Source organism: Lissotriton helveticus, chromosome 1_1, assembly GCF_964261635.1.
Source record: "Lissotriton helveticus chromosome 1_1, aLisHel1.1, whole genome shotgun sequence".
NCBI classification, from domain to species: domain Eukaryota; kingdom Metazoa; phylum Chordata; class Amphibia; order Caudata; family Salamandridae; genus Lissotriton; species Lissotriton helveticus.
In genome coordinates, this window is record NC_136057.1 from 1737879197 (window position 1) to 1737898869 (window position 19673).

At 43.6% G+C, this 19673-nt stretch overlaps 1 protein-coding gene across 3 annotated transcripts in view; it reads right to left on the bottom strand.

Annotated features, from left to right (window-relative positions):
- Positions 1–19673, bottom strand: part of FBXW9 (F-box and WD repeat domain containing 9) — a 190455-nt gene that overhangs the window by 77744 nt on the left and 93038 nt on the right. For all 3 annotated transcript variants that reach the window (XM_078689211.1, XM_078689209.1, XM_078689210.1), the window contains exons 9-10: positions 11820–11909; positions 3602–3667 (exon numbers count right to left, since the gene is read on the bottom strand). In XM_078689211.1, coding sequence (XP_078545337.1) covers positions 3602–3667; positions 11820–11909 — 156 coding nt within the window. The remainder of the gene's footprint in view (positions 1–3601; positions 3668–11819; positions 11910–19673) is intronic.

Consider the following 19673-nt stretch of genomic DNA (forward strand, 5'->3'; position numbering starts at 1 on the left):
TTCAGGGACGTTATAGTTAGAAATTAGCATTTAAAAAACCTTAGAAATTCACTGAAAAAAACATAGGTTTCAGGGACGTTATAGTTAGTTGGACATTTCATCCATACAAAACCAGAGAAATTCCACTGTTATAGTTAGTAGAGCTAACTATAACTCGTGCCCCCGCAATGCACTGCTAATGACATCATACATTACATCACTCATGACATGCTCAGTGACATCACTGATGACATCTAGGAGTACCAGAGACCCTCTGAGAGAGTCCACAGCACAAAGGGAACCACACACAGCGGAAGTGTGGGAATGATACCTCTTCCTCTGGGATCACAGCACACGGGACGTCGGACACTGTTTTTCCTCGTCTCCCGGTTTCGTTTTCCTTCACCCTCCCCCTCTTATTTCCCTCTCTCATTCTTGGTCTACCTCCCCTGCTCCTTTTCTATCTTTCCTGAATCTCTCCCCCTTGCCTGATTTCTTTTCCTTACATCTATGTTTTTTAATTCATGTAACTTTGCTCCAGTAACTCATGTACCTTGTAACTATGCTCCGAAACAATGTTCGTCCTCATGTAAGGCTCTCTCATACCTCCGGGTCTAGCCAGCGCTATATAAAACTTTTCAAATAAATATAGTTAGCTCTACTAACTATAATTGCGGAATTTCTCTGGTTTTGTATGAGGGAAATGTCCAACTAACACTTATGTTTTTTTCAGTGAATTTCTAAGGTTTTTTTAAATGCTAATTTCTGACTAACGTCCCTGAATCCTGTGGTTTTTTCAGTGAATATATATATATCTACACACACACACACACCAAAATGTTACTATCTTAAAATTATGGAGCTGTGTCGAGACTGAAAAAATGGGTAGGCTGACAAAACAATGTGGAAAGAAGATGCTATAATTGTGCAGTTGCCTTTCTCTTTAATTATTTTTAGCCCCTTAAAAATACATTATGCCTCAAATAACTAAAAACCCATACCTCCCCTCACATTTTGAACTCCCTGGTTTTACTTCTGTCTAATCCTCAAGCAAGGCTTTTAATTGAACAGCTCCTATTCCAGAAAAATGGCGTTCAGTTATGCCTCACTTTTGTCTTGAATACAAAATGTGGGCGCTCTAGTTGTTATCTGTGGTAATGTTGCAGTTGATTACTAGAGAGGTAGCTGACAGACTACCTTTGGTGTTGGAAGTACGTTTTACTATGCATGTTAAAACTTTTTAATGAAATGGATGAGAAAGATATTTGAGAACTCATAGCAAATGTGCCTTCCTTCTAGCTTTCTAGTGCACTAAAGATAATTGATAAGACAAAAAGAATCCCCTTGTTTTTCATTATTTACTTCTGTATCCAATGTAAGAAATACTGTTTGAGTTTTACAGCTTTGAATCCATTAAGATGGTGTTCAGGTGTGCCACACTTGTGTAATGAATTCAGAATTTTTGAGATTTAGTTGTTAATTGAACGTTGAAGTTAATTAACAGATTGCTGCTGATGCTGGAAGTACCCTTTACTCAGAACAATAAACTGTATCCTGACGTATCGGGGAAAGATAGTGAGACTTTTTTGTGATGCATTTAGCTTCTGGAGCACCCTCAAACAACCTTAATGAGGTTTATCAAATCCCAGAAGAGGATCAGTGATGAATGTCACTGTGTGTACAAGCGTTTTTTGTTTCACTAATAACTCATTGTCATTTGCTGAATCTTCAACACCTCACCTCCTTCCTGGAAAGTTTTGGCATCATACGTCAAGTGGGGGGCTGATAAAAATGCGGGGAGGGGGGTCCCAAAACAAAATTTCATTATGCAGTTTCCAGAGGGAATTTTAAACACTGCTACAGCCAAAACAGCTGAATGGAACTACACTGCATTTGGCAGAAATGAGAAATTGAGGTTTAAAATGTATAGACATCTGGATGGCTGTGCTCGCGGGTGTCCTGTGGAACTCCGCTGGCATGCAACTTAAAAAAATAGAGCAATCTCATCAATCGAGAGGGTTTTTCCACCCGTCGGCTGCCTTGCTCTAGCAGGAGTGAGAAGCTCCTTCAAGTCCCACGGGACCTCGCACTCAGATTGGCTGGCTGCAACATGAAAAGAAACTACTATCCTTGGTTTAATCAGCATCCTCTTCATGATAGGCATCAAAAAATGAACATTCGTAGTGCAATGAGAGTTCACTGTTCATTGCACCATGCAGTCTCAGATATCCACAGACAAAATGTGTGGAGTGGTGTGGCTCACTGGTTAGAGGCGGCAGACCCGGAAGCAGAGGACGGCCCGGGACCAGGGTTCAATTCCCGACGCGGCAGGGTTGTGGACAGGGTCAGCGGACTCGATAATTCTCGCCTCGGTGCCTACTCTAACCAGGGATCACACTCTGTAACTTTGGGCATTAGCTTGCCTCATCTCCACAACGGCCCCCCACATACGCCGGGGATGCCTGGTTTCACCTTGGAGATACCCAGTAGGGACCATCTCACAGGGAAAGCCAGGACGGGCTCCCCAGCGGTCTACAGCGCTGAGATACCCCATGTGGGGTGATACATGCGCTTTACAAGACATCATTACATTACATTACAATGTGTTCCATAACATAGTATTTTTTATCCCCCCCCCAAACTATTCTCTCTTAATTGCATACTAATATATTATTATTTTTACTACAGACAACCAGTTTAATACAGTTTTTTTACTTACTACTTTGAATAAACATTTCCCAGTTTAAAAGAAAGTTAACTTTTCCCTGGCAACTAGCCACACTCAAATAAACATTATGGGCCCGATGTAGGTAATCCTAGATTACCGATTCTTAAATACCGAATCATACCGATTCGGTATTTAAGAACTGGCAATCGGGATGTACCTAATATTACCGAATTTATTACCGAATCTGTATGAATGTCAATTACCGAATCGGTAAATATCGATTCGGTAATTGGGGGAAATATAGAAGGGTGGCAGGGTGTCACATTGACACCCTGTTGCACCCCTCAATTGTGCTTGGGTGCACATGTTGTGGGCATGTATGTCTGGAACATGGCACCGTTTTAAAAGCAAAAAAAATGCTTTTGAAAGGGTTTTCATTATTTACAACCAACTTCTAGTTGGTGGTAAATAACGACTTCTTAAACCCCTGTAGCACTGCTTTAAGTGCTACGTACATGTCAAAATACAGAATCGGTAATTTTACCGATTCGGTATTTTACAGAATCGGTAAAATTACCGATTCTGTATTTTAACATGCCCCTACATCTCCATCTTCAAATACCGGTCGGTAACAGCCGAAATCGGCCGTTACCGACCAGTATTTGGCTACCTACATCGGGCCCTATATGTGATAACAGCATGTGCGAACAGTGTGACCAAAGCCGAAAAGGAACTGACCTTGCAGTGAGCCCCTGACCGATAATGCTTTAATCTGGACTATTGTCCATGACACTAGAGTCAGAGGCTGGTATCAAGCACATGAACCTAAATCATGTTGAGAACTTATGGGGCTCAGGTTCACTTGGGACACATCTCCTCCCAAAGGTGAAAACTGCAGCGAGTGCTTTCAATCACCCTAGGATCCTTGCTTTCTCTTCATTGTGCAACTCTTACCCCATTCATCACGTCACAGTGCACCCGGGAGTACAGGGTCCGTGGAGGGTCTGTTGGAATATGAACCTGTAAATGAGACAAAACAGAGATCATTCCATTTCATAGGGCCTGAGAGTGGAGCAAAGGGGAGTATGATAGCACAAGGTAATGAGGGAAGGGAAAGAAATTACAGAGTAAATTCTAGACCATGTTAGGAATTGGAAACGGGGGGGAAAAAGCAAACGAAATCCTTGATGAATCACAAATTGTAGTTGAGTTGATTTGATCAAAACTCGGCATTTATTTGAGTGTTTACACAGCAGCATTTGCTAAGATATATAAACTAGTACTTGTATTTTAGTACTGAACACTAGAGTGGCATGGAAGGGTGCTCTAGTGAGCAAGTGGACCCTAAGTGACCAAGGGCCATATGCATCAATGTTAGGTTTTGCAATTCTCAAATAGCAAATTTTTGAGAATCACTATTTGAGAATCGCAAAACGCTATGTATGTAGGATTTGCAATTAATTTTGTAAATCCGACATATTCCTTAATTGCAAATCGCAAATTGCAATTCGCAATTAAAGAATACCTCCCCATTCATTAGGCCCATAGGAATGAATGGGAAGACATTCTCAATTTGCGATTCCCAATTAGAGAATCACAAATTAAGAATGCAATTTCAAGCGTGCCAGGATGTCAAAAGGACACCCTGTTGCACCCTGAAATGAGAATGGGTTCACATGTGGCACACATACATGCCCTAAGGGTATGTGTGTGCGTCTCATGCCACTTTAAAAAATGCAAAAATGTGCATTTTTAACGGAAATCGCAGTAGTAGGTGCTAATTTGCGATTCCTTATGCCATATTCGCACAACTTGGGTGCTTCATACATTCCATTTAAGGAATCGCAATTTCCGATTTCTTAAATGCATTTGCAAAATAAGGAATCACAAATTTTGCGATTACTTAATTTGAGAGACAGTTGTGCTTTCAGACATAGCACTAGGCCAAATTGCGATCGGGGGAAAGGTGCAATGATGCAGCCAAGCCATTTTGTCTGTGCATGCTTGTTTCATTTAAAGAATAAGCAAGCAAGCAAATGAGTGACAATAAAACCAAACAATTGTATGCAAGCGTGGAAACAAAATTTGCTATGTCTTTTAAAATACTGCTTTTATTGCTGTTGATATAAAAGAGATGACAAAGCCGCATTGTGTGTGCATTGCAGGACTTTAACATACAGGAATTAATGCTAAAGCAATATGTTAAAAACAGACACAGCAGCGTACAGGAGTGCTTGTAATCTGAAAGAGTGGTTATTAAAAGTATTAAATAAAACTACAAAAAAAAGGATGCAAATTTAGAAAAAGAAAGTTGTTGCTACGAGAATGAACATAAAAAAATGCATTAATATGGATAAAAGTGTGAAGGATGACAAAAAATGAATATGTCTTTAAGCAGTGTTAAAAGGAAGTAATATAGAGTGTAGTGTTATGCTTTCAATGAAAGAAAGTTATAAATGTAGGCAGCAACAAAGACACTTACTGTGCAAAGCAAGCATGAAACCAAAGCAAACCGAAGCTGAAAAGAGATAACAGCTGCAACACAAAGCACAGTGTGTCCGATTTAGCAGGGGAAAAAGTACAAGTGAGAGATAGAAAACACACGGACTCTCATTGTGTAATTGCAAAAATAGTTCCTGGAGAGCAAACACTCCTGGAATATTAGGAGCTACCAAAGAGAGAAGTGGTAAAGAGGCTGTGCTCCATGAGACGACAAACACAAACTGTAGGGGCTAAAAAAGACAAAGCCAGCAAATAGAACATAAGCAAATGTGAATGATAAGAGGAAAAGCCAATGGGAAGCAAAGGATGGAATGCATTCTTGGGTCAGCTTTTGTATGTCATCAACATGTCTTTGGCAATTAGATATTTGTGCTGTCTAGTAGGCTTACACCTAACAAGCATTTGCAATGCAATAGGTCTAGCATTTACGCATGTTTAAGCTATTGGCATTGTAAATGATAATGCCTTTTACTTATGTTTTAAAAAACAAAACATAAAAAAAGGCATTGTCATTTACAATGCCAATACCTCAAACTCTTGTAAATGCGAGACCTATTGCATTGCACATGCTTGTTTTCTTTGGAAGTGGAAAGGCTGTTTCTCCCTACAACTCCTCCTCCCTTTGATCCAGGGCACTGTGGCTGTGTCCAGAGCTAGACACTGTGTGTCCTTACAAATCATAGCGTGCAAGTAGTGCAACTGGAGGTCATCAGTTAAGCGCTTCAAAGGCTAACGGTTGTGGCAAAAGCTATTTTAACAAACTAGCACTAATTATTAGTGGCATCCCTTTAATGTGCGAAACAAAGCATGCAAACACCAAGGATGTATTGTACTATTATAAATATACTTGTGCAACATGTTTGTTAAATGACAAATTAATCTCCTCTGACAACATGGCAGTATTCCTTGCACCTCCTTTTTAGGTCTCGCATAGGCGAGGCATCAAGTAGTTCGTATTAGTTGTGAAACTCCACCCATTGTGTGAATAATTGTTTCTTAGCTTCCCATTGGTTAAATCTTGCATTGCTCTTTTTATGGAGCTCATTCATTGGCTGGTGTTCCGAAACGTCACGTCCCTTTTGCTTCCATTTTGCAGGAAGCAGCACCGACCAACTACAGTTTCCTTCCACTGCTCAGCATTATCTACGCATTTAGTGACTACTTTCTTGTTTATTTTCCACCGCTGTTCACCACTAGCTGCGGAGTTTGGAAGTGTTGGCTTTTTAGTTTCCTGTTCTCCGCGTCCCCGTTCCCTTTGTTCCCGCCCCCCTCCCGCTGTATGTTGTCTTGCTTCCCCGCCCCCTCCCGTTGGCCATGTTGTCCATCTTCCTGCCCCCTTTCCTGTTGTCCGTGTCCCGTTCCCTTTGTTCCCGCTCCCCTCCCGCTGTCTGTTGTCTTGCTTCCCCGACCCCCCTCCCGTTGGCCGTGTTGTCCACCTTCCCACCCCCTTTCCTGTTGTTCGTGCCCCGTTCCCTTTGTTCCCGCCCCCTCCCGCTGTCTGTTGTCTTGTTATATACCTCTGCACCCAGAGCCTACGTTTTTGGTGGAAAATATTGCACCTAAGAAAATACGACTTTTAACGATTTCTACTTCCAGTTTCAGTCCCAGGTGGGACCCGCCTCTTCCGTGTTGGCGCCATGAGTAGAACATGCTCTTTTCTGAAGAGCGCTTCTACTGTGGGACACTAAGCATGCGCATTCAATAGTGGCCATGTTGTGGTCAGGTGCTCGAATAATTACTCCTTTCCCCGTTTAGTAGGGGAAGTTGATTAAATATTCTCCTGACCCTATCATGGCAGCCGAAAGGACGTACCCTTTGCTTGTTTAGGTTAGGCTGGCGCATGCGCATAGCATTTAGCTCTGGACCTTATGATCCACGAGGGTGAGCTGCAGAAGCGGGGACTTGTTGCAGGATAGGTAAGCCTTTGAGCAGAGCAGCTGCTGTGACTCTCAACACCATCTATTCAGCCATGTCTACAGCAGCGGTGTTAAGCGGCAAGACCATCTCTGTGTGAGTACCTGCATCTGTTTAGGAATTGGGGCGGGCAGGGCTGTAAATTAGTTATTTGGGGGAGTTAAACAACCTTGCCAACTACTATGCATGGATGGTTAGACTAACGCATCACGGCACTAAAATGCATATTCACGCATTATTCTCGCATTGACCACCACTTAAGCGCTCTGCGAGGAGGGGTGGGGGGGCGGCGAGGTACAAGCTGGGACTGCGACTGTCAAGCGTGCAGCGCAAGTGCTCCACTTTTTGTGTGCACACACTGTGCTGCAAACGAGTCTTGTCCCACACGCTTGTCTGTTTATTTTGTGTAAGTTGACAAGACCCAGCACATTGCTTTCAAAGTGAAAAACGAGTGTTGAGATATTATGTAGTAAACTCGAGTCTCATGCCTTGCCCACGCTGTCTTGCTCATTCCCGCTGAAAGCGGCTGTTTCACTTGCCTGAGCACTTTCGAGGAGTGCACGTTTGAGACTTTGAGCCCGTGTTCGGGAGACTTACCTTCCTCCCAATGTAACTTTCATCAAATCCGTACGATTGGATACCATCTTTTTGCACAATCATATTGCAGGATTCAAGCATAACTATCATGAGGTAATGAAACTCTGACTCGATGAATGCATTTGAAACAGTAAGTAATTTCTAACTACTTCAAGCACTATAGGCGCTAATTGTACGGAAAGGTCCTACAGTGGTGTCAAGAAAGTGTGTGTGTGTGTGTATATATGTATATATGTATATATATATTATGTATATATGTATATATATATATTTTTTAACAAAGTTTAGCCGCACACAACAATCCTTCTGCATTCAAGGTTTATTTGATAAACAGAGCCAGTCTGTCAACCGACGCGTTTCGGCCTTACGGCCTTGGTCACGGTAGGGAGACACTACTTTCAACATCCATTTAAGTACTTCTTGTTAAAAACAACCCATTGCATTATGGGAGTTGTAGTTGCTAACAACATTCTCCAACGACAGACAACACATTATTATTTTATATAATGCTTATGTGGCTTTGCATTGCATGTTATTACAGGCATGTCATTTTTTCGCTATGCATGAAAATCAACTGATAGGATACAAACATTTACCATTCTGTGATTGATTCACTGCAAGTGTTATGATTAGTATCAAATTTACATTTTTTGGTATTGAGTTGTTTCAATAGGAGTCCATAAGGAATTCATTTTAGTATTTTTCCTTGGGTGTCACATTTGCGAAAGTTATAACTATTGGCATTGTAAATGACAAGGCTATTAATTTCGCTATTTTCAAAACCAACACATAAATAAAAAATGTGTCATTTACAATACCAATAGCTCAAACTTTCCTAATGCGAGACCTATTGCATTGCAAATTCTTGTTGAAATAAGCATCTCAAGTTATGCTATTTACCACTGCCCACTGGTATCTAGCAGGAAAGAAAGCAGACACTTCAGTTGAGCTGAGCTGGGACCCAGAGAGCGAGAAAACGGAAATAAACTAACTTTAAACTATTTCCATCTTGCAAAACAGGAAGCAAAGTGAGTTGTGTTAAGCCTCATTCTACCTTGCTTGGTGTAAATATTAAATGTAATTCTTCAAGATGTTATTTCCAGTAATATCCTGTCGCGCTATAAAAAGGTCATAACAAACAGCAGGGCAGCCTGATTTTCCACAGTTTTGTTACATTCTGCATCAATAGCTGGTCCACCCTAGGTAAAAATATTAAGTAAATCTTGAAACATTAATTTCAGCCCCTTCTCTATGGCATCAGATGCAGCTATTAAGACCTCTTAATCAGATGTTCTTCTGCCTTTTCTTGGCAGTGTATTCTGTATGATACTGAGATTCTCATTGCAAAATGTGCATCAATAACCATTGTTTTTGTAAAATAGTCTTAAGACTTCTACTTTCGCAATGATGCGGGTTCTCGTGCACATACTTAATTATGACGCGCGCCCAATGGATGTATTTCTCTAGATATGTACTTGATTTAGAGAACATATGGTCATGAGTGCTGCTCAATAATTTTGGGTGAGCATTAAGTGATGATCATGTATGGGAGGGGAGGCGGTTTATATCGTTCCCACTCTTCCCATGGAGATGACTAGCTTCTCTATGCGTTGTCTTCACCGGCATCGCAGTGCGTTGCAGGTTAAGATCCTATTCACTCAAAGGAGTGAGCTATTTAAGTTTCTCATGGAAGCGGGCAGGAATCTGCCAAGGGTCGAAAGTTGGGATGTTGTGGCCAGAGTGTGTCTTATGGGCCTGTTTACTGAATGCACATGGGACGCCTTGTGTAACTTCCAGTGGGACTACTCTGGCCTACACTGTGTCTGCTGACCCATGTGTTTGTTCTATTCATGAATAGCCTGTCCGATGCTAAGAAGGACTCGAGCTGGTTTGTTGTGTACAGCTGCATGCCTTCGGAAACCACAGGGATGAAGTAAATTTAAAAGCGTAAGGCTGGGCACATGGTAAGAAGTAAAAATAAATTGTAAGTAAAAATAAATTGTATGAGGCTGAAGGTTGAATATGTTTGAGCAGGGATAATAAAAATAGGAGTCGCTGTAAGACCCGTTCTAGGCCTGACCCTAAATAACAGTATCCTTTAAAATTGTTTTTGCTCTACATCCTGCCCGTAAAATCTTTTGTTTTTCATTCCTGGATAATGAGCTTGTCATAATTGCATAATTGCAATTTTTTATGGTTTAAAATGGAATGCGTTTCTTAAACTTAAATGTTTGTAAATAAAGCTGGATTTTACTTTGGAACAGCATGGCACAAGGTACTTTGGGTTAAATGTAACTTTTCCCGTATAATGCTGTTTTAGTTGGTTTAAAAAGACAAGGCAAGGAACATTTATAATAACTATTTGTGTTTGTCATAGGAACGGATGCTGACGTTTCCCTTTTGCCAGTTAAGTTTCTGCAACCTTCTTTCAAGCAGTGAACAGTGAGCGGAGGCCACTGGAAGAGAAAGTCCCTCGAGCTTTGGGTTTTTGAGGTTTTTTTCGATATTGACGGTTAAATCTCTAGCCTGGAAGTCGTTGGAAGCTTCTTACGTGCCTCGCTACCCGGGGGGTTGCCAACATGTTTTTGAAACTCATGACCCAAAAGCTTGCTGTCTTCCCAAGTAAATATATTTCAAAGCAGTGCCGACTTCCCGTCGTTCTCTGCTGGTCCCTTTGCTGAAGCGGATCTTGAAAGCCAGTGTTACCGAGTTCATATTGCATCTGTGCCGAGAGTCTGTTTACTAGCTGGGATTTCCGATAAGGAAATTACAGATCTGGATTTAAGATTCACATCTGCCGCCAATCGGTTCCACCAGTGCGTCACGTTTTAGTGTCCTTTGATGTCTGCTTTTTCCTTGTTTTTTTTTTTAAGTAACAAAGTAATTTTACATTCTGTGATGCTACAATTATTGTCAGGTCTTGATGAGGAAATAGACCCTCTATTGGGTGATATGTATGCGCTTGATGTTCCGGTGTTTAATGTTGATACTTAAAGAAACGTGACCATACTGTCGCAAACAGTTTTATTTGATTTTGTTTGATGTTTGATGACGTTTAAGTATACTTGTACTTTTTTACATGGGGAAAATAACATTTTATGTTGAACTTCTAAATAATGGGCATTGGCCGTGCGGCCGTAAAAGTAACACCGCGCGGCTGTGAAAGCGAAAGTCATCGCAATTGCGGTGAAAGCGAAAGAGATTGCGATCCGGATGACGTGCTATGTGCTCAGTACGCGAGGGATGCGCGTGCAGCAGCATTGATTGCAGAGGCGGAGTGAGGTGAATGCGGTTGTGCACATAACGGAAAGCTGGTAGCTGGCAACAGGCTTTGGAAGCATTTCCAAAAGCCACTGTGACTAAATGTCTCGCAGAGCAGCGTATGCGCTTACTCAGCGAGACCTAAAAATAGGCTTGTTCGAGACGTTTACTTCTAAATGCAACTGGTATCTAGTTGTCATATCTGTGCTGTACAGCAGAAAAGGAAACATTTACAAGGAATCACAGTCTACTCTTCATCTAAAGTACATACTTTGAGCTGCTCTGGATTCGGAATAACTGATATGTGGGTGCCAGCAGCACAAGATAACTTGCACGGGCTATTCACAGATGTTGGGCCTCCACCGGTGAGGGAAAGCTAGCTCTGGCAAGCACAGCATAGTAGAGACTATCCCACGCTGTCAACTAAGAGACCAATGAAAGTCATACTCCCTCATTCTTGGGAGAGAGTAATAGAAGTCATTCTTCTCTCTCCCACCCAGGAGAGAACACTGGAAGATATCCAACTAGTGCCCCAAAAGAGAACGTTTTATAAGTCACGTTGGGAAAGAGTAGCAGGACAACCAACTCACTCACCCTGCAAGAAGAAAGAGTGGCAGAAGCAATCTTACTTCCCACCCACCAAGAAGAGCACATTTCAAGCTATTTTACTCTACACACACAGAAGGGATTCCTGTGAATGAGTACATCACATCATGGATTGTAAGTGCTAGCAAGGAGTCTATTCCGTACAACTTTCTTTCAAGCTGGGCAACAGAGAGGGTCCCTGGGTCTCTGCACCTTCAAGGGATACACAGAAATACAGACAATTGTACAACATATTCACCAAAAGAGCGTCAAGTTGGGAACACGCCTTACAAACCTGGTGCACCCATCTCACCTTGATGGTCTTGTCTGTGGATGTAGTATACAAGGCTCCCAGTGAATGTCGGATTCCTGTGATCTGTGATCCATGTCCAACATCAAAACACTGCAAGAGTTACGGTCAGTAGGTCAAAGGGCAGAGTTATTGGCTTTTTTTTATTATTAAACATTTTTATCATTTTTATTTCCAGAATAACTAGCATTACAGAGTTTCAGGTAAAAACCCACCAAGGAGACTATCGAATTGCCCAACATGGTCTTGAAAAGAGTGCTTAGGGCCGGAGGGGAAGCATATGTTTTTTGACAATTTCGTGTCATATACTTTACACTAGGTTCAACTTAAATCATGGGTACTCACAAACATTTGCCCAGGGGCCACAAAGTACAGTCTGTGGTGTGACCGAGGGCCGCACTGATGCCAGCAGGGAAGGGGTAGGGGGTTGGGTGGTTCAGGAATTTTGTAAGGAGGTCTAAAAAAAATGTTAAATAGACGGGAAAGCATTTATGTGCAGGTTAATAAATGCTTGCCCGTTTATTTAACATTTTTTTCAGAATATTAGTGCTGAGCAACCACCAGGGGGCGGCATGTAAAGGTAAAGAGCGCCCTGGGCGGCACTTTGAGTATCACTGACTTAAATGATAGAACTTTCATGCACCATGGAGCTCCCACATCCCTCCCAACTACCAAGATTATACACACACATTCACACGTTGGTACAAAAAGTTTTAAACATTTGTGTTGATTATTGTGAGCTGCAAATGGAACGCTACCATGAGAACATGATGTGTGCTTAATTAGTGCTCGAAAAAAAGATACAGCTGAGCCAACATTTACCCTGCCAATAATGCAAATTCAAATTATACAGCTTTTGCATTTTTATCTGTAATCCAGACACATAGAGGAAACAGAAAACAAGAAAAAGCATGAATTACAAACAGAAAATAAAACATTAGGGGCCCGATGTAGGTCGGTCGGTAACGGCCGAAAATCGGTATTTTCGGCCGTTACCGATCGGAATACAGACAACGGGATGTAGGAGGCCGAAATCCTGCGAAATCGGCGATTTTACCGAATCGGAAAGTGACCGAGTCGGTCGGATTCCGAATCGGAAAAATGTAGGAATCGGAAAAAATCTCCGAATAGGTAATCTACCGATTCGGAGATTTTTTCCGATTACTACTTTTTCCCGATTCGGAATCCGACCGACTCGGTGACTTTCCGATTCGGTAAAATCGCCGAATTGGTATATATTCCGATTCGGTGAAAATCCGATTCCATGCGAAAACCCTAAGATTGAGATGTAGGTAAGCACAGAAATACCGATTTTGCTCAAAAAATCGGTATTTCTGACTCGGAAATTACCATGGATTGGAATCAGGTGGTAACCAGGTGCAACCTATAAAAAAGGACCCAAAATGCAGTTCTACTTGCAACATGGCAGCTTTCTATGTCATAGCTAGACGGCTACGGCTACAGCAGGAAGGTGAGAGGGAATGGCAGAGAGAGGAGCAGGTGTACAGGCAGAGGGTGACCCTGTGCATGCTGACAGATCCAGAGATCCTACAGAGGTACAGGCTGGAGGCAGACACCATCAGAGACCTCATCAGGGACCTCCAACCCCTGTTGCAGCACCCCACCCCAAGGGCACATGCAATCCCTGTGCAGGTGCAGGTGCTATGCTGCCTACATCTTCTGGCGTCTGGCAGCTATCAAAGTGTAGTTGCTGTGGCAGGAGGGGTGACCCAGAGCAGCCTGTCAAGGTTCTTCCACAAGTTCCTTGATGCCATGATCCAGAGGATGGCCCACTACATTTCCTTCCCTTCCACCCATGCAGAACTGGCACAGACAAAAGCTGAATTCTATCAGATGGCAAGATTCCCCCACATCATTGGCTGCATAGATGGCACACACATACCAATTTGCCCCCCTGCTGACACCGAATACGTATACCGCAATCGGAAGTCACGGCACACCATAAATGTGCAAGTGATATGCAATGCCAAGTGTGTGTGATCACTGACCTGGTTGCAAAGTTTCCGGGGAGTACCCATGACTCCTATATCTTCCAGAGTAGCGGGATTTATGCACGGCTGATGGCAGGGGAATTTGGCGAAGGATACCTCCTAGGTAAGACACAGTGTCAGACCCCCATTACCAAAATTGCAGTGTGAAATACATGTATGCATGTGAGTAATGTTACCCCTTCTCCTTCCAGGCGACAGTGCATATGCCCTACGCTCGTTCATTCTCACACCTTACCTCAACCCCTCAACACCCAGCCAAAGGAGGTACAACCGTGCACACAAAAGCACGAGGAACGTAGTGGAAAGGACCTTTGGCATCTGGAAGAGCAGGTTCAGATGTCTGCACAAGAGCGGAGGTGCAAGGCAATATACCCCCATCACCTGCTGCAAGATTATTGCTGTCTGTGCAATGTTGCACAACCTTGCAGTCAGGAAAGGCACTGAGGTAGAGTTATCCGACTACGAGGACCCCGACGATGACAATGCTGTCCCACTACCACTACCTGCTGGAGTCTCTGCACCATCTGACGGCAGATACAGGCGTCAGGAGATCACAGACAACTATTTCTGAGTGAGTACAGATGCACAAACAGGTCAATGTATGTGTTCAGAAATAAAATGTAATAATGTTGCATCAACGTTACTGCACTGATGTGCAACAAAAGAAAAGTTAAACAACAAGGGGTAGGAATGTCCAATGTCCGGGTTGCCTCACCCGCAGTGGCAGTCCTATTTTTTGCTGCGCTTAGCAGGCCCACTGGGATGAACCTCACCCCCTTCAGAATGCCCTGCAGCCTCAGCTGAGCGCCTGGTGCTCCGGCGCGGCTCTGACGCAGCGCTGGCCGGGCTGCTGCGGCTGCTGCTGTCCCCAGCCTCGCCCAGGACGGGATTCACTGCGGTGTTGGAGATGAGTAGTGTCTCCATGGCTGTTGTTATACGGCCCATGCCCCTAGTGACCTCGGACATGTTCTGTGTGAGGCTGGCCTCCATGTTTGCCCCACGTTGGCATGACTGGGCAGTCGCAGCCGCAAGGCGGGTGAGTGACCTGTTCGTGACTCTTGCATCCCTGCGACGACTCAGCTCATGGTCATCCAACCTGGTGCAGAGCTGGGTGATGGCAGTGGTCATTCGGCCAATTGATGTTGCTATGTCCTTGTTGCTGTCAACGAAGGTCTTGAAGCCCTGTGTCATCTCACCCATCTGCAGGTTGTGCAGGCGCAACTGGCGATGGCAGGCCAGGATGGATTTCGCCTGCATCCTCTGTATTGTGACCATGCTGGTCTCCAGCCCTGCGAAGACGCTGCCTCCCGGTGCTGGTATTGGGCTGCTGGTAGCACGTGGCCTACGTGGAATTCTGCTGCCCTGCTGTGTGTGCTCTGGTGTCGCTGGTGTCACGGGGTCTTGTGCAGGAGCCTGACCCGCTGCCCCCTCCATGATGACTAATGGAGCCACTATTCTCCTCCGGGCCGGGGAAGTGGCAGGTGCAGGGTGGCTCTGTGGTGGTGTGTTGTCCGGGGAGAATACCAATGAGGGCGACTGAGACTGAGACAGTCGGGGGGAGTGTGGAGTTGTGAGGGAATGTCCTGTGTCCTCCTCATTTGCCAGGGCACAGCTGTTGTCCTCCTCCTCCTGTGCTGCTGCACTGGTGCTTGCCACTGCCGCACTGGCTGTTGGTGCTGGAGCTGGTGCTGGAGCTGATGCTGCTCCCCCGCCTGATGGTGCCCCTAGGTACAAAGAAGCATTTGTCAAGTGGGTGCTAATGTGTTCCAGTCACAACTATTAAAGCATTGCACATCTCATTACAAACACGTTGATGCTGTATTACAGTTATTTATCTCATGCTTCTGCTGTGGCATTATTGGTAACTTTTGCTGAGTACATTTAGCACGATGCATTGCTCATGTCTGTTGCTAGCTGTACTGGCCTGGGGTTTGGCTGTGCATTGGGTCTGTAGGGGAGGTGTCTGGTATGGTGTGTCAAGTTGCGCATGCTTCTTACCTGTAGCTGTAGCTCGGGATGAGCTATCCAGGTCCCCAATGCCCACGACACTGGCCCTCTCGATGGTCGTCGCCACTAGTTCCTCCAGCTGAGTGAGGGGTGGCGCACGGTTTGTTCCTCCTCCAGTGAGTCCAGCCTGCTTGTGCAGGTCGGCCAGTTTGCGCTTGGTCACGCCACGGATGTCATAAAACCTCTTCTTGAGGTCGTCTAGGCTCCTGTGGGTGACACCAACTGCATTCACTTTCTCCCCGATGTCGATCCACAGCCTCCTCTTGGTGCTCTCCGGGACAGTCAGGGACTGCCTGCCATATAGCTGGGTGTGCACCCTCACCACCTCCTCCACCAAAGTTTGTAGCTCCATGGTGCTGAATTTAGGATTGCGCTTACGCCCTGCCTTCTGGCTCTCTGTGCTGGTGTCCATGTCTCTCAGGGATCCTGCTCACAATGCTGCTCTCTCTGTGTTTGCTCAGCTCAGGCAGCTTTCCAGAAAGTTCTGATGAGTTGCACCTGCCTGGGTTGCCACACCCTGTGGAGGAGGGTGCTTACAGCTCATTGGCTGATGTCTTCAGTGTCACTCAACCAGCTCGGCAAAACGGCATTCTCCGAATCGGTATTTTCCGATTCGGTAATTTCCGAATGTGTTCGGTAAATACCGATTCTGAATGTATAATGCCTTCCTATTGGCCTTTCGGCCCATGGGGCGTATTTATTATTCCGATTCGGCGTTTACCGATTCGGTTGGTTCCGCATTTTTTTTTTTCCGATTCGGACTTGTCCGACCCGGCCTATACCGAATCGGTAGTTGGCGAATCGGTACGTATCGACTCTCGATACCGAATGCTACCGATTCGGTATTTTTCCGATGATTATTTCCTACATATCATTTTCCGATTTTGAAATACCGAATCGGTACGGATCGGTATTTTAAAATCGGTAAATGCGTTTTACCTACATCGGGCCCAAAGTAGCACTGCTGGCTTCAGAAGTACACATTTCAAACATGCCTGTTTTTCTGAAGCTTGTGTTCTTGTTTGCTTGTCAATTTCAAGCCTTAAAGGCTTTTCCAAATCAGATGTGAGGTCTAAATTGGAGGGCATTTTATAACATAAAAGATGTGCACTTTATAAGCTGTTGATTGTCCCGTATGTGTAAAATTATTCTGCTATTAAATGGCACTGACCATATAAAATAAACGTAGCATTTGCGCAAAAGCAGCAGCATAGTGAGTCTTTAGGTCTAAGTCAGGAGCATGTGGCCATTGGGTACATAGAGGCCTCCGATTGGTCACCACTGACTAATACAAATATTAATAGATAAAGAAAAATTAACAGGTATGTACAATGACATTCAGCCGATATTTATTCAGTTTTTGTTTCACTAGGTTTTCGAGGACATGAAAACTGGCCGTTTGGGAGGAAGGATTTTACCCAGATTAGAACCTCACACTTTGGCCTGGTGTGACTGCTGAGATAAGATTCCAGGTTTTGGAATGCCACAGAGCACAATTCTATTACTGCATCACAACTTCTACCGCAGGAGCGGATTACAAGGAATCCGAAAGAGGTTTAGAGTGTGCCGCCAAAGTGCACAGATGTGTGGGAAAAAGATACAGAGAGCATGAATGGGTTGAGGCACAGATGTCCAAGTGTGAAGGGGCACAAAAGGAAAATGAAAAATGAAAAATCACAAACGGGTGGAGCACAGGAAATGAAGGCCCACACACTAGGTGAGGGACAGGAACTCTTGCATAACATGGTAGATGTGGCCAGGAAATAAAATGTAGCAGTTACCAAGAAATCAAAACTGCTCCTGTTTACTCGGATTTATACCAAGTTTCGATGTGACGTGATAAATGGAGTCACTCCTTGGCCTGTTCTTTGCCCACTAGTACTAGTAATATTCTTGGTTACTTTCACTTTGACTATAGATGAACAATTGCACTAATTCACTTGCCCGGACAATGCACATGCACGTGGGGGCTCCGCACTAGCAGACCGAGCACCTGCACTTACATATGCTGGGAACATTCAATGAATGGCAGCGCATTTGTGTACTTTCTTGAAGTGCCTGCGCAGCTCACTGGTGTTAAGTCCAGCTGGGAGCAGTTGAGATAGAGTGGAAGCTTGGGCTCATAGGGTGTACAGGTGATGACTCTTATGGTTCCCCTCAAAATGGCGCTTGATCCTGTAGTGTAATTCATGTTTTCATAAACCACATATTTTTTCCTGATACATTCATGCCATTGAGTTCCTGACACCAAATGAATCAGGTCTAAGCTATTATGGCTGATAGGCCATATGTCTCTTCTGATTGAGTGTCTCCTCTTTTGTGGCCATCTTAGGAGTGATTCACCACATCCGAACTCCTACAGTTTGCTCTCTCAGGCTACTGAGTTCTTAACTACAGGACTGATTTTTGTACTACAGTCAGTGCATTTCAGTCTTGATCGTCTACTAGTGCTCTATCCCTGATATATGTATATACATACACATTGTATGTCTTGTGCAAAGCAAGGAACATAGAAAACGTTTTTATGCCTTTTTCCTTTTTTTCTTACGGTTATTTTGGACATAACTTTCCGGAGTGTGTCCAACTGCACCCTATGCTACTGTAGAGAGAATGTGCCTTCAGGAAGTGGCTGCCAATTCTTCAAGAAAGTAAAGAGTCTGCTTCAAAATCTGGCCCTTGACAGGTTGTTGCAAATAATGGGGGGTTGTGAGGAGCACTCCTAATTTTACTCTGAACTGATAGTATTTACTCTATCGGTGCAGCGGCTGTTGAGGGTTGTCACCCCTCCAGGCTGAATGGAAGTTAGAACGAATATAAAAACTCATCAAGTCGCGCATTGTTCACACGGTGTTTTATGCACACATTATTACAATAATTCTGTTATACCAAAACTTTTTTACTCATATTTACCAATCATTTAATATTCATGAATTCATCTTTTGAAATTGAATATCTTTTGTGGTGATCATTTCAGAACTGAATATTTAAATCATAACATGTGGTCATTGTACATTTTCATATTACATTTTCATAATGCATTCATAATACATCGTATCTCATCATATCAACACATCTTTTGTTCATGCCCAATACATTTCGGTACCACCGGTACCTTCCTCAGGGGCCGATCTGAAAAAATAAATGGATAAAAGATGTCTTAGTGTTTATGCCCATGAGTACTCGTGCCATCTCGTGTATGATATCTAATCTCATTCCTGTGTGTAAACTGATGGTAAGCTCTGTCGTCTATAGAAGAGAAAAAAGAGAAAACAAAGGAATCCTGATAAATTACCCTATTTAGAATGTTACCTAAGGTAAACAAATGAGGGTGATATAATCTTACCCTGTTACTCTTGGTAGTAGTCAATGATGGGCTGTCAAAACGGATACCAATTAATATCACCGACTGATATAAAACGCATAAGTACTCAAATGTATTGCAATAATGTCTGCATAGACAAACATTCTTCATACCTGATGTAAACGAATAATGGTGTCACACCCTGGAAAAAATAATGATAATCATCACGGGATGAAAAAACGCCCAACGCGTAAACAACAGTGTATCCTTACTTTCAAAAGCCAACATACCTTGTAAGTTTAATCTCCGTGCATATCTAAAAACAAAATGAGTGCAACAACGTCAGTAAACTCTGACAATGATAAAAACTAATATCTATACACCCAACCGGCTCAAATTCACCATCCTTACCTAGTTGGTCCTAAACCGTGCAGGAATAAACCGCCGGAGAAGTTGCAACAACCGCTGTAACACGCCACCTCAAACGCGGGTGATAGATACAATTGTTTTGGAGTCACGTGAATGACTTAAACAAAA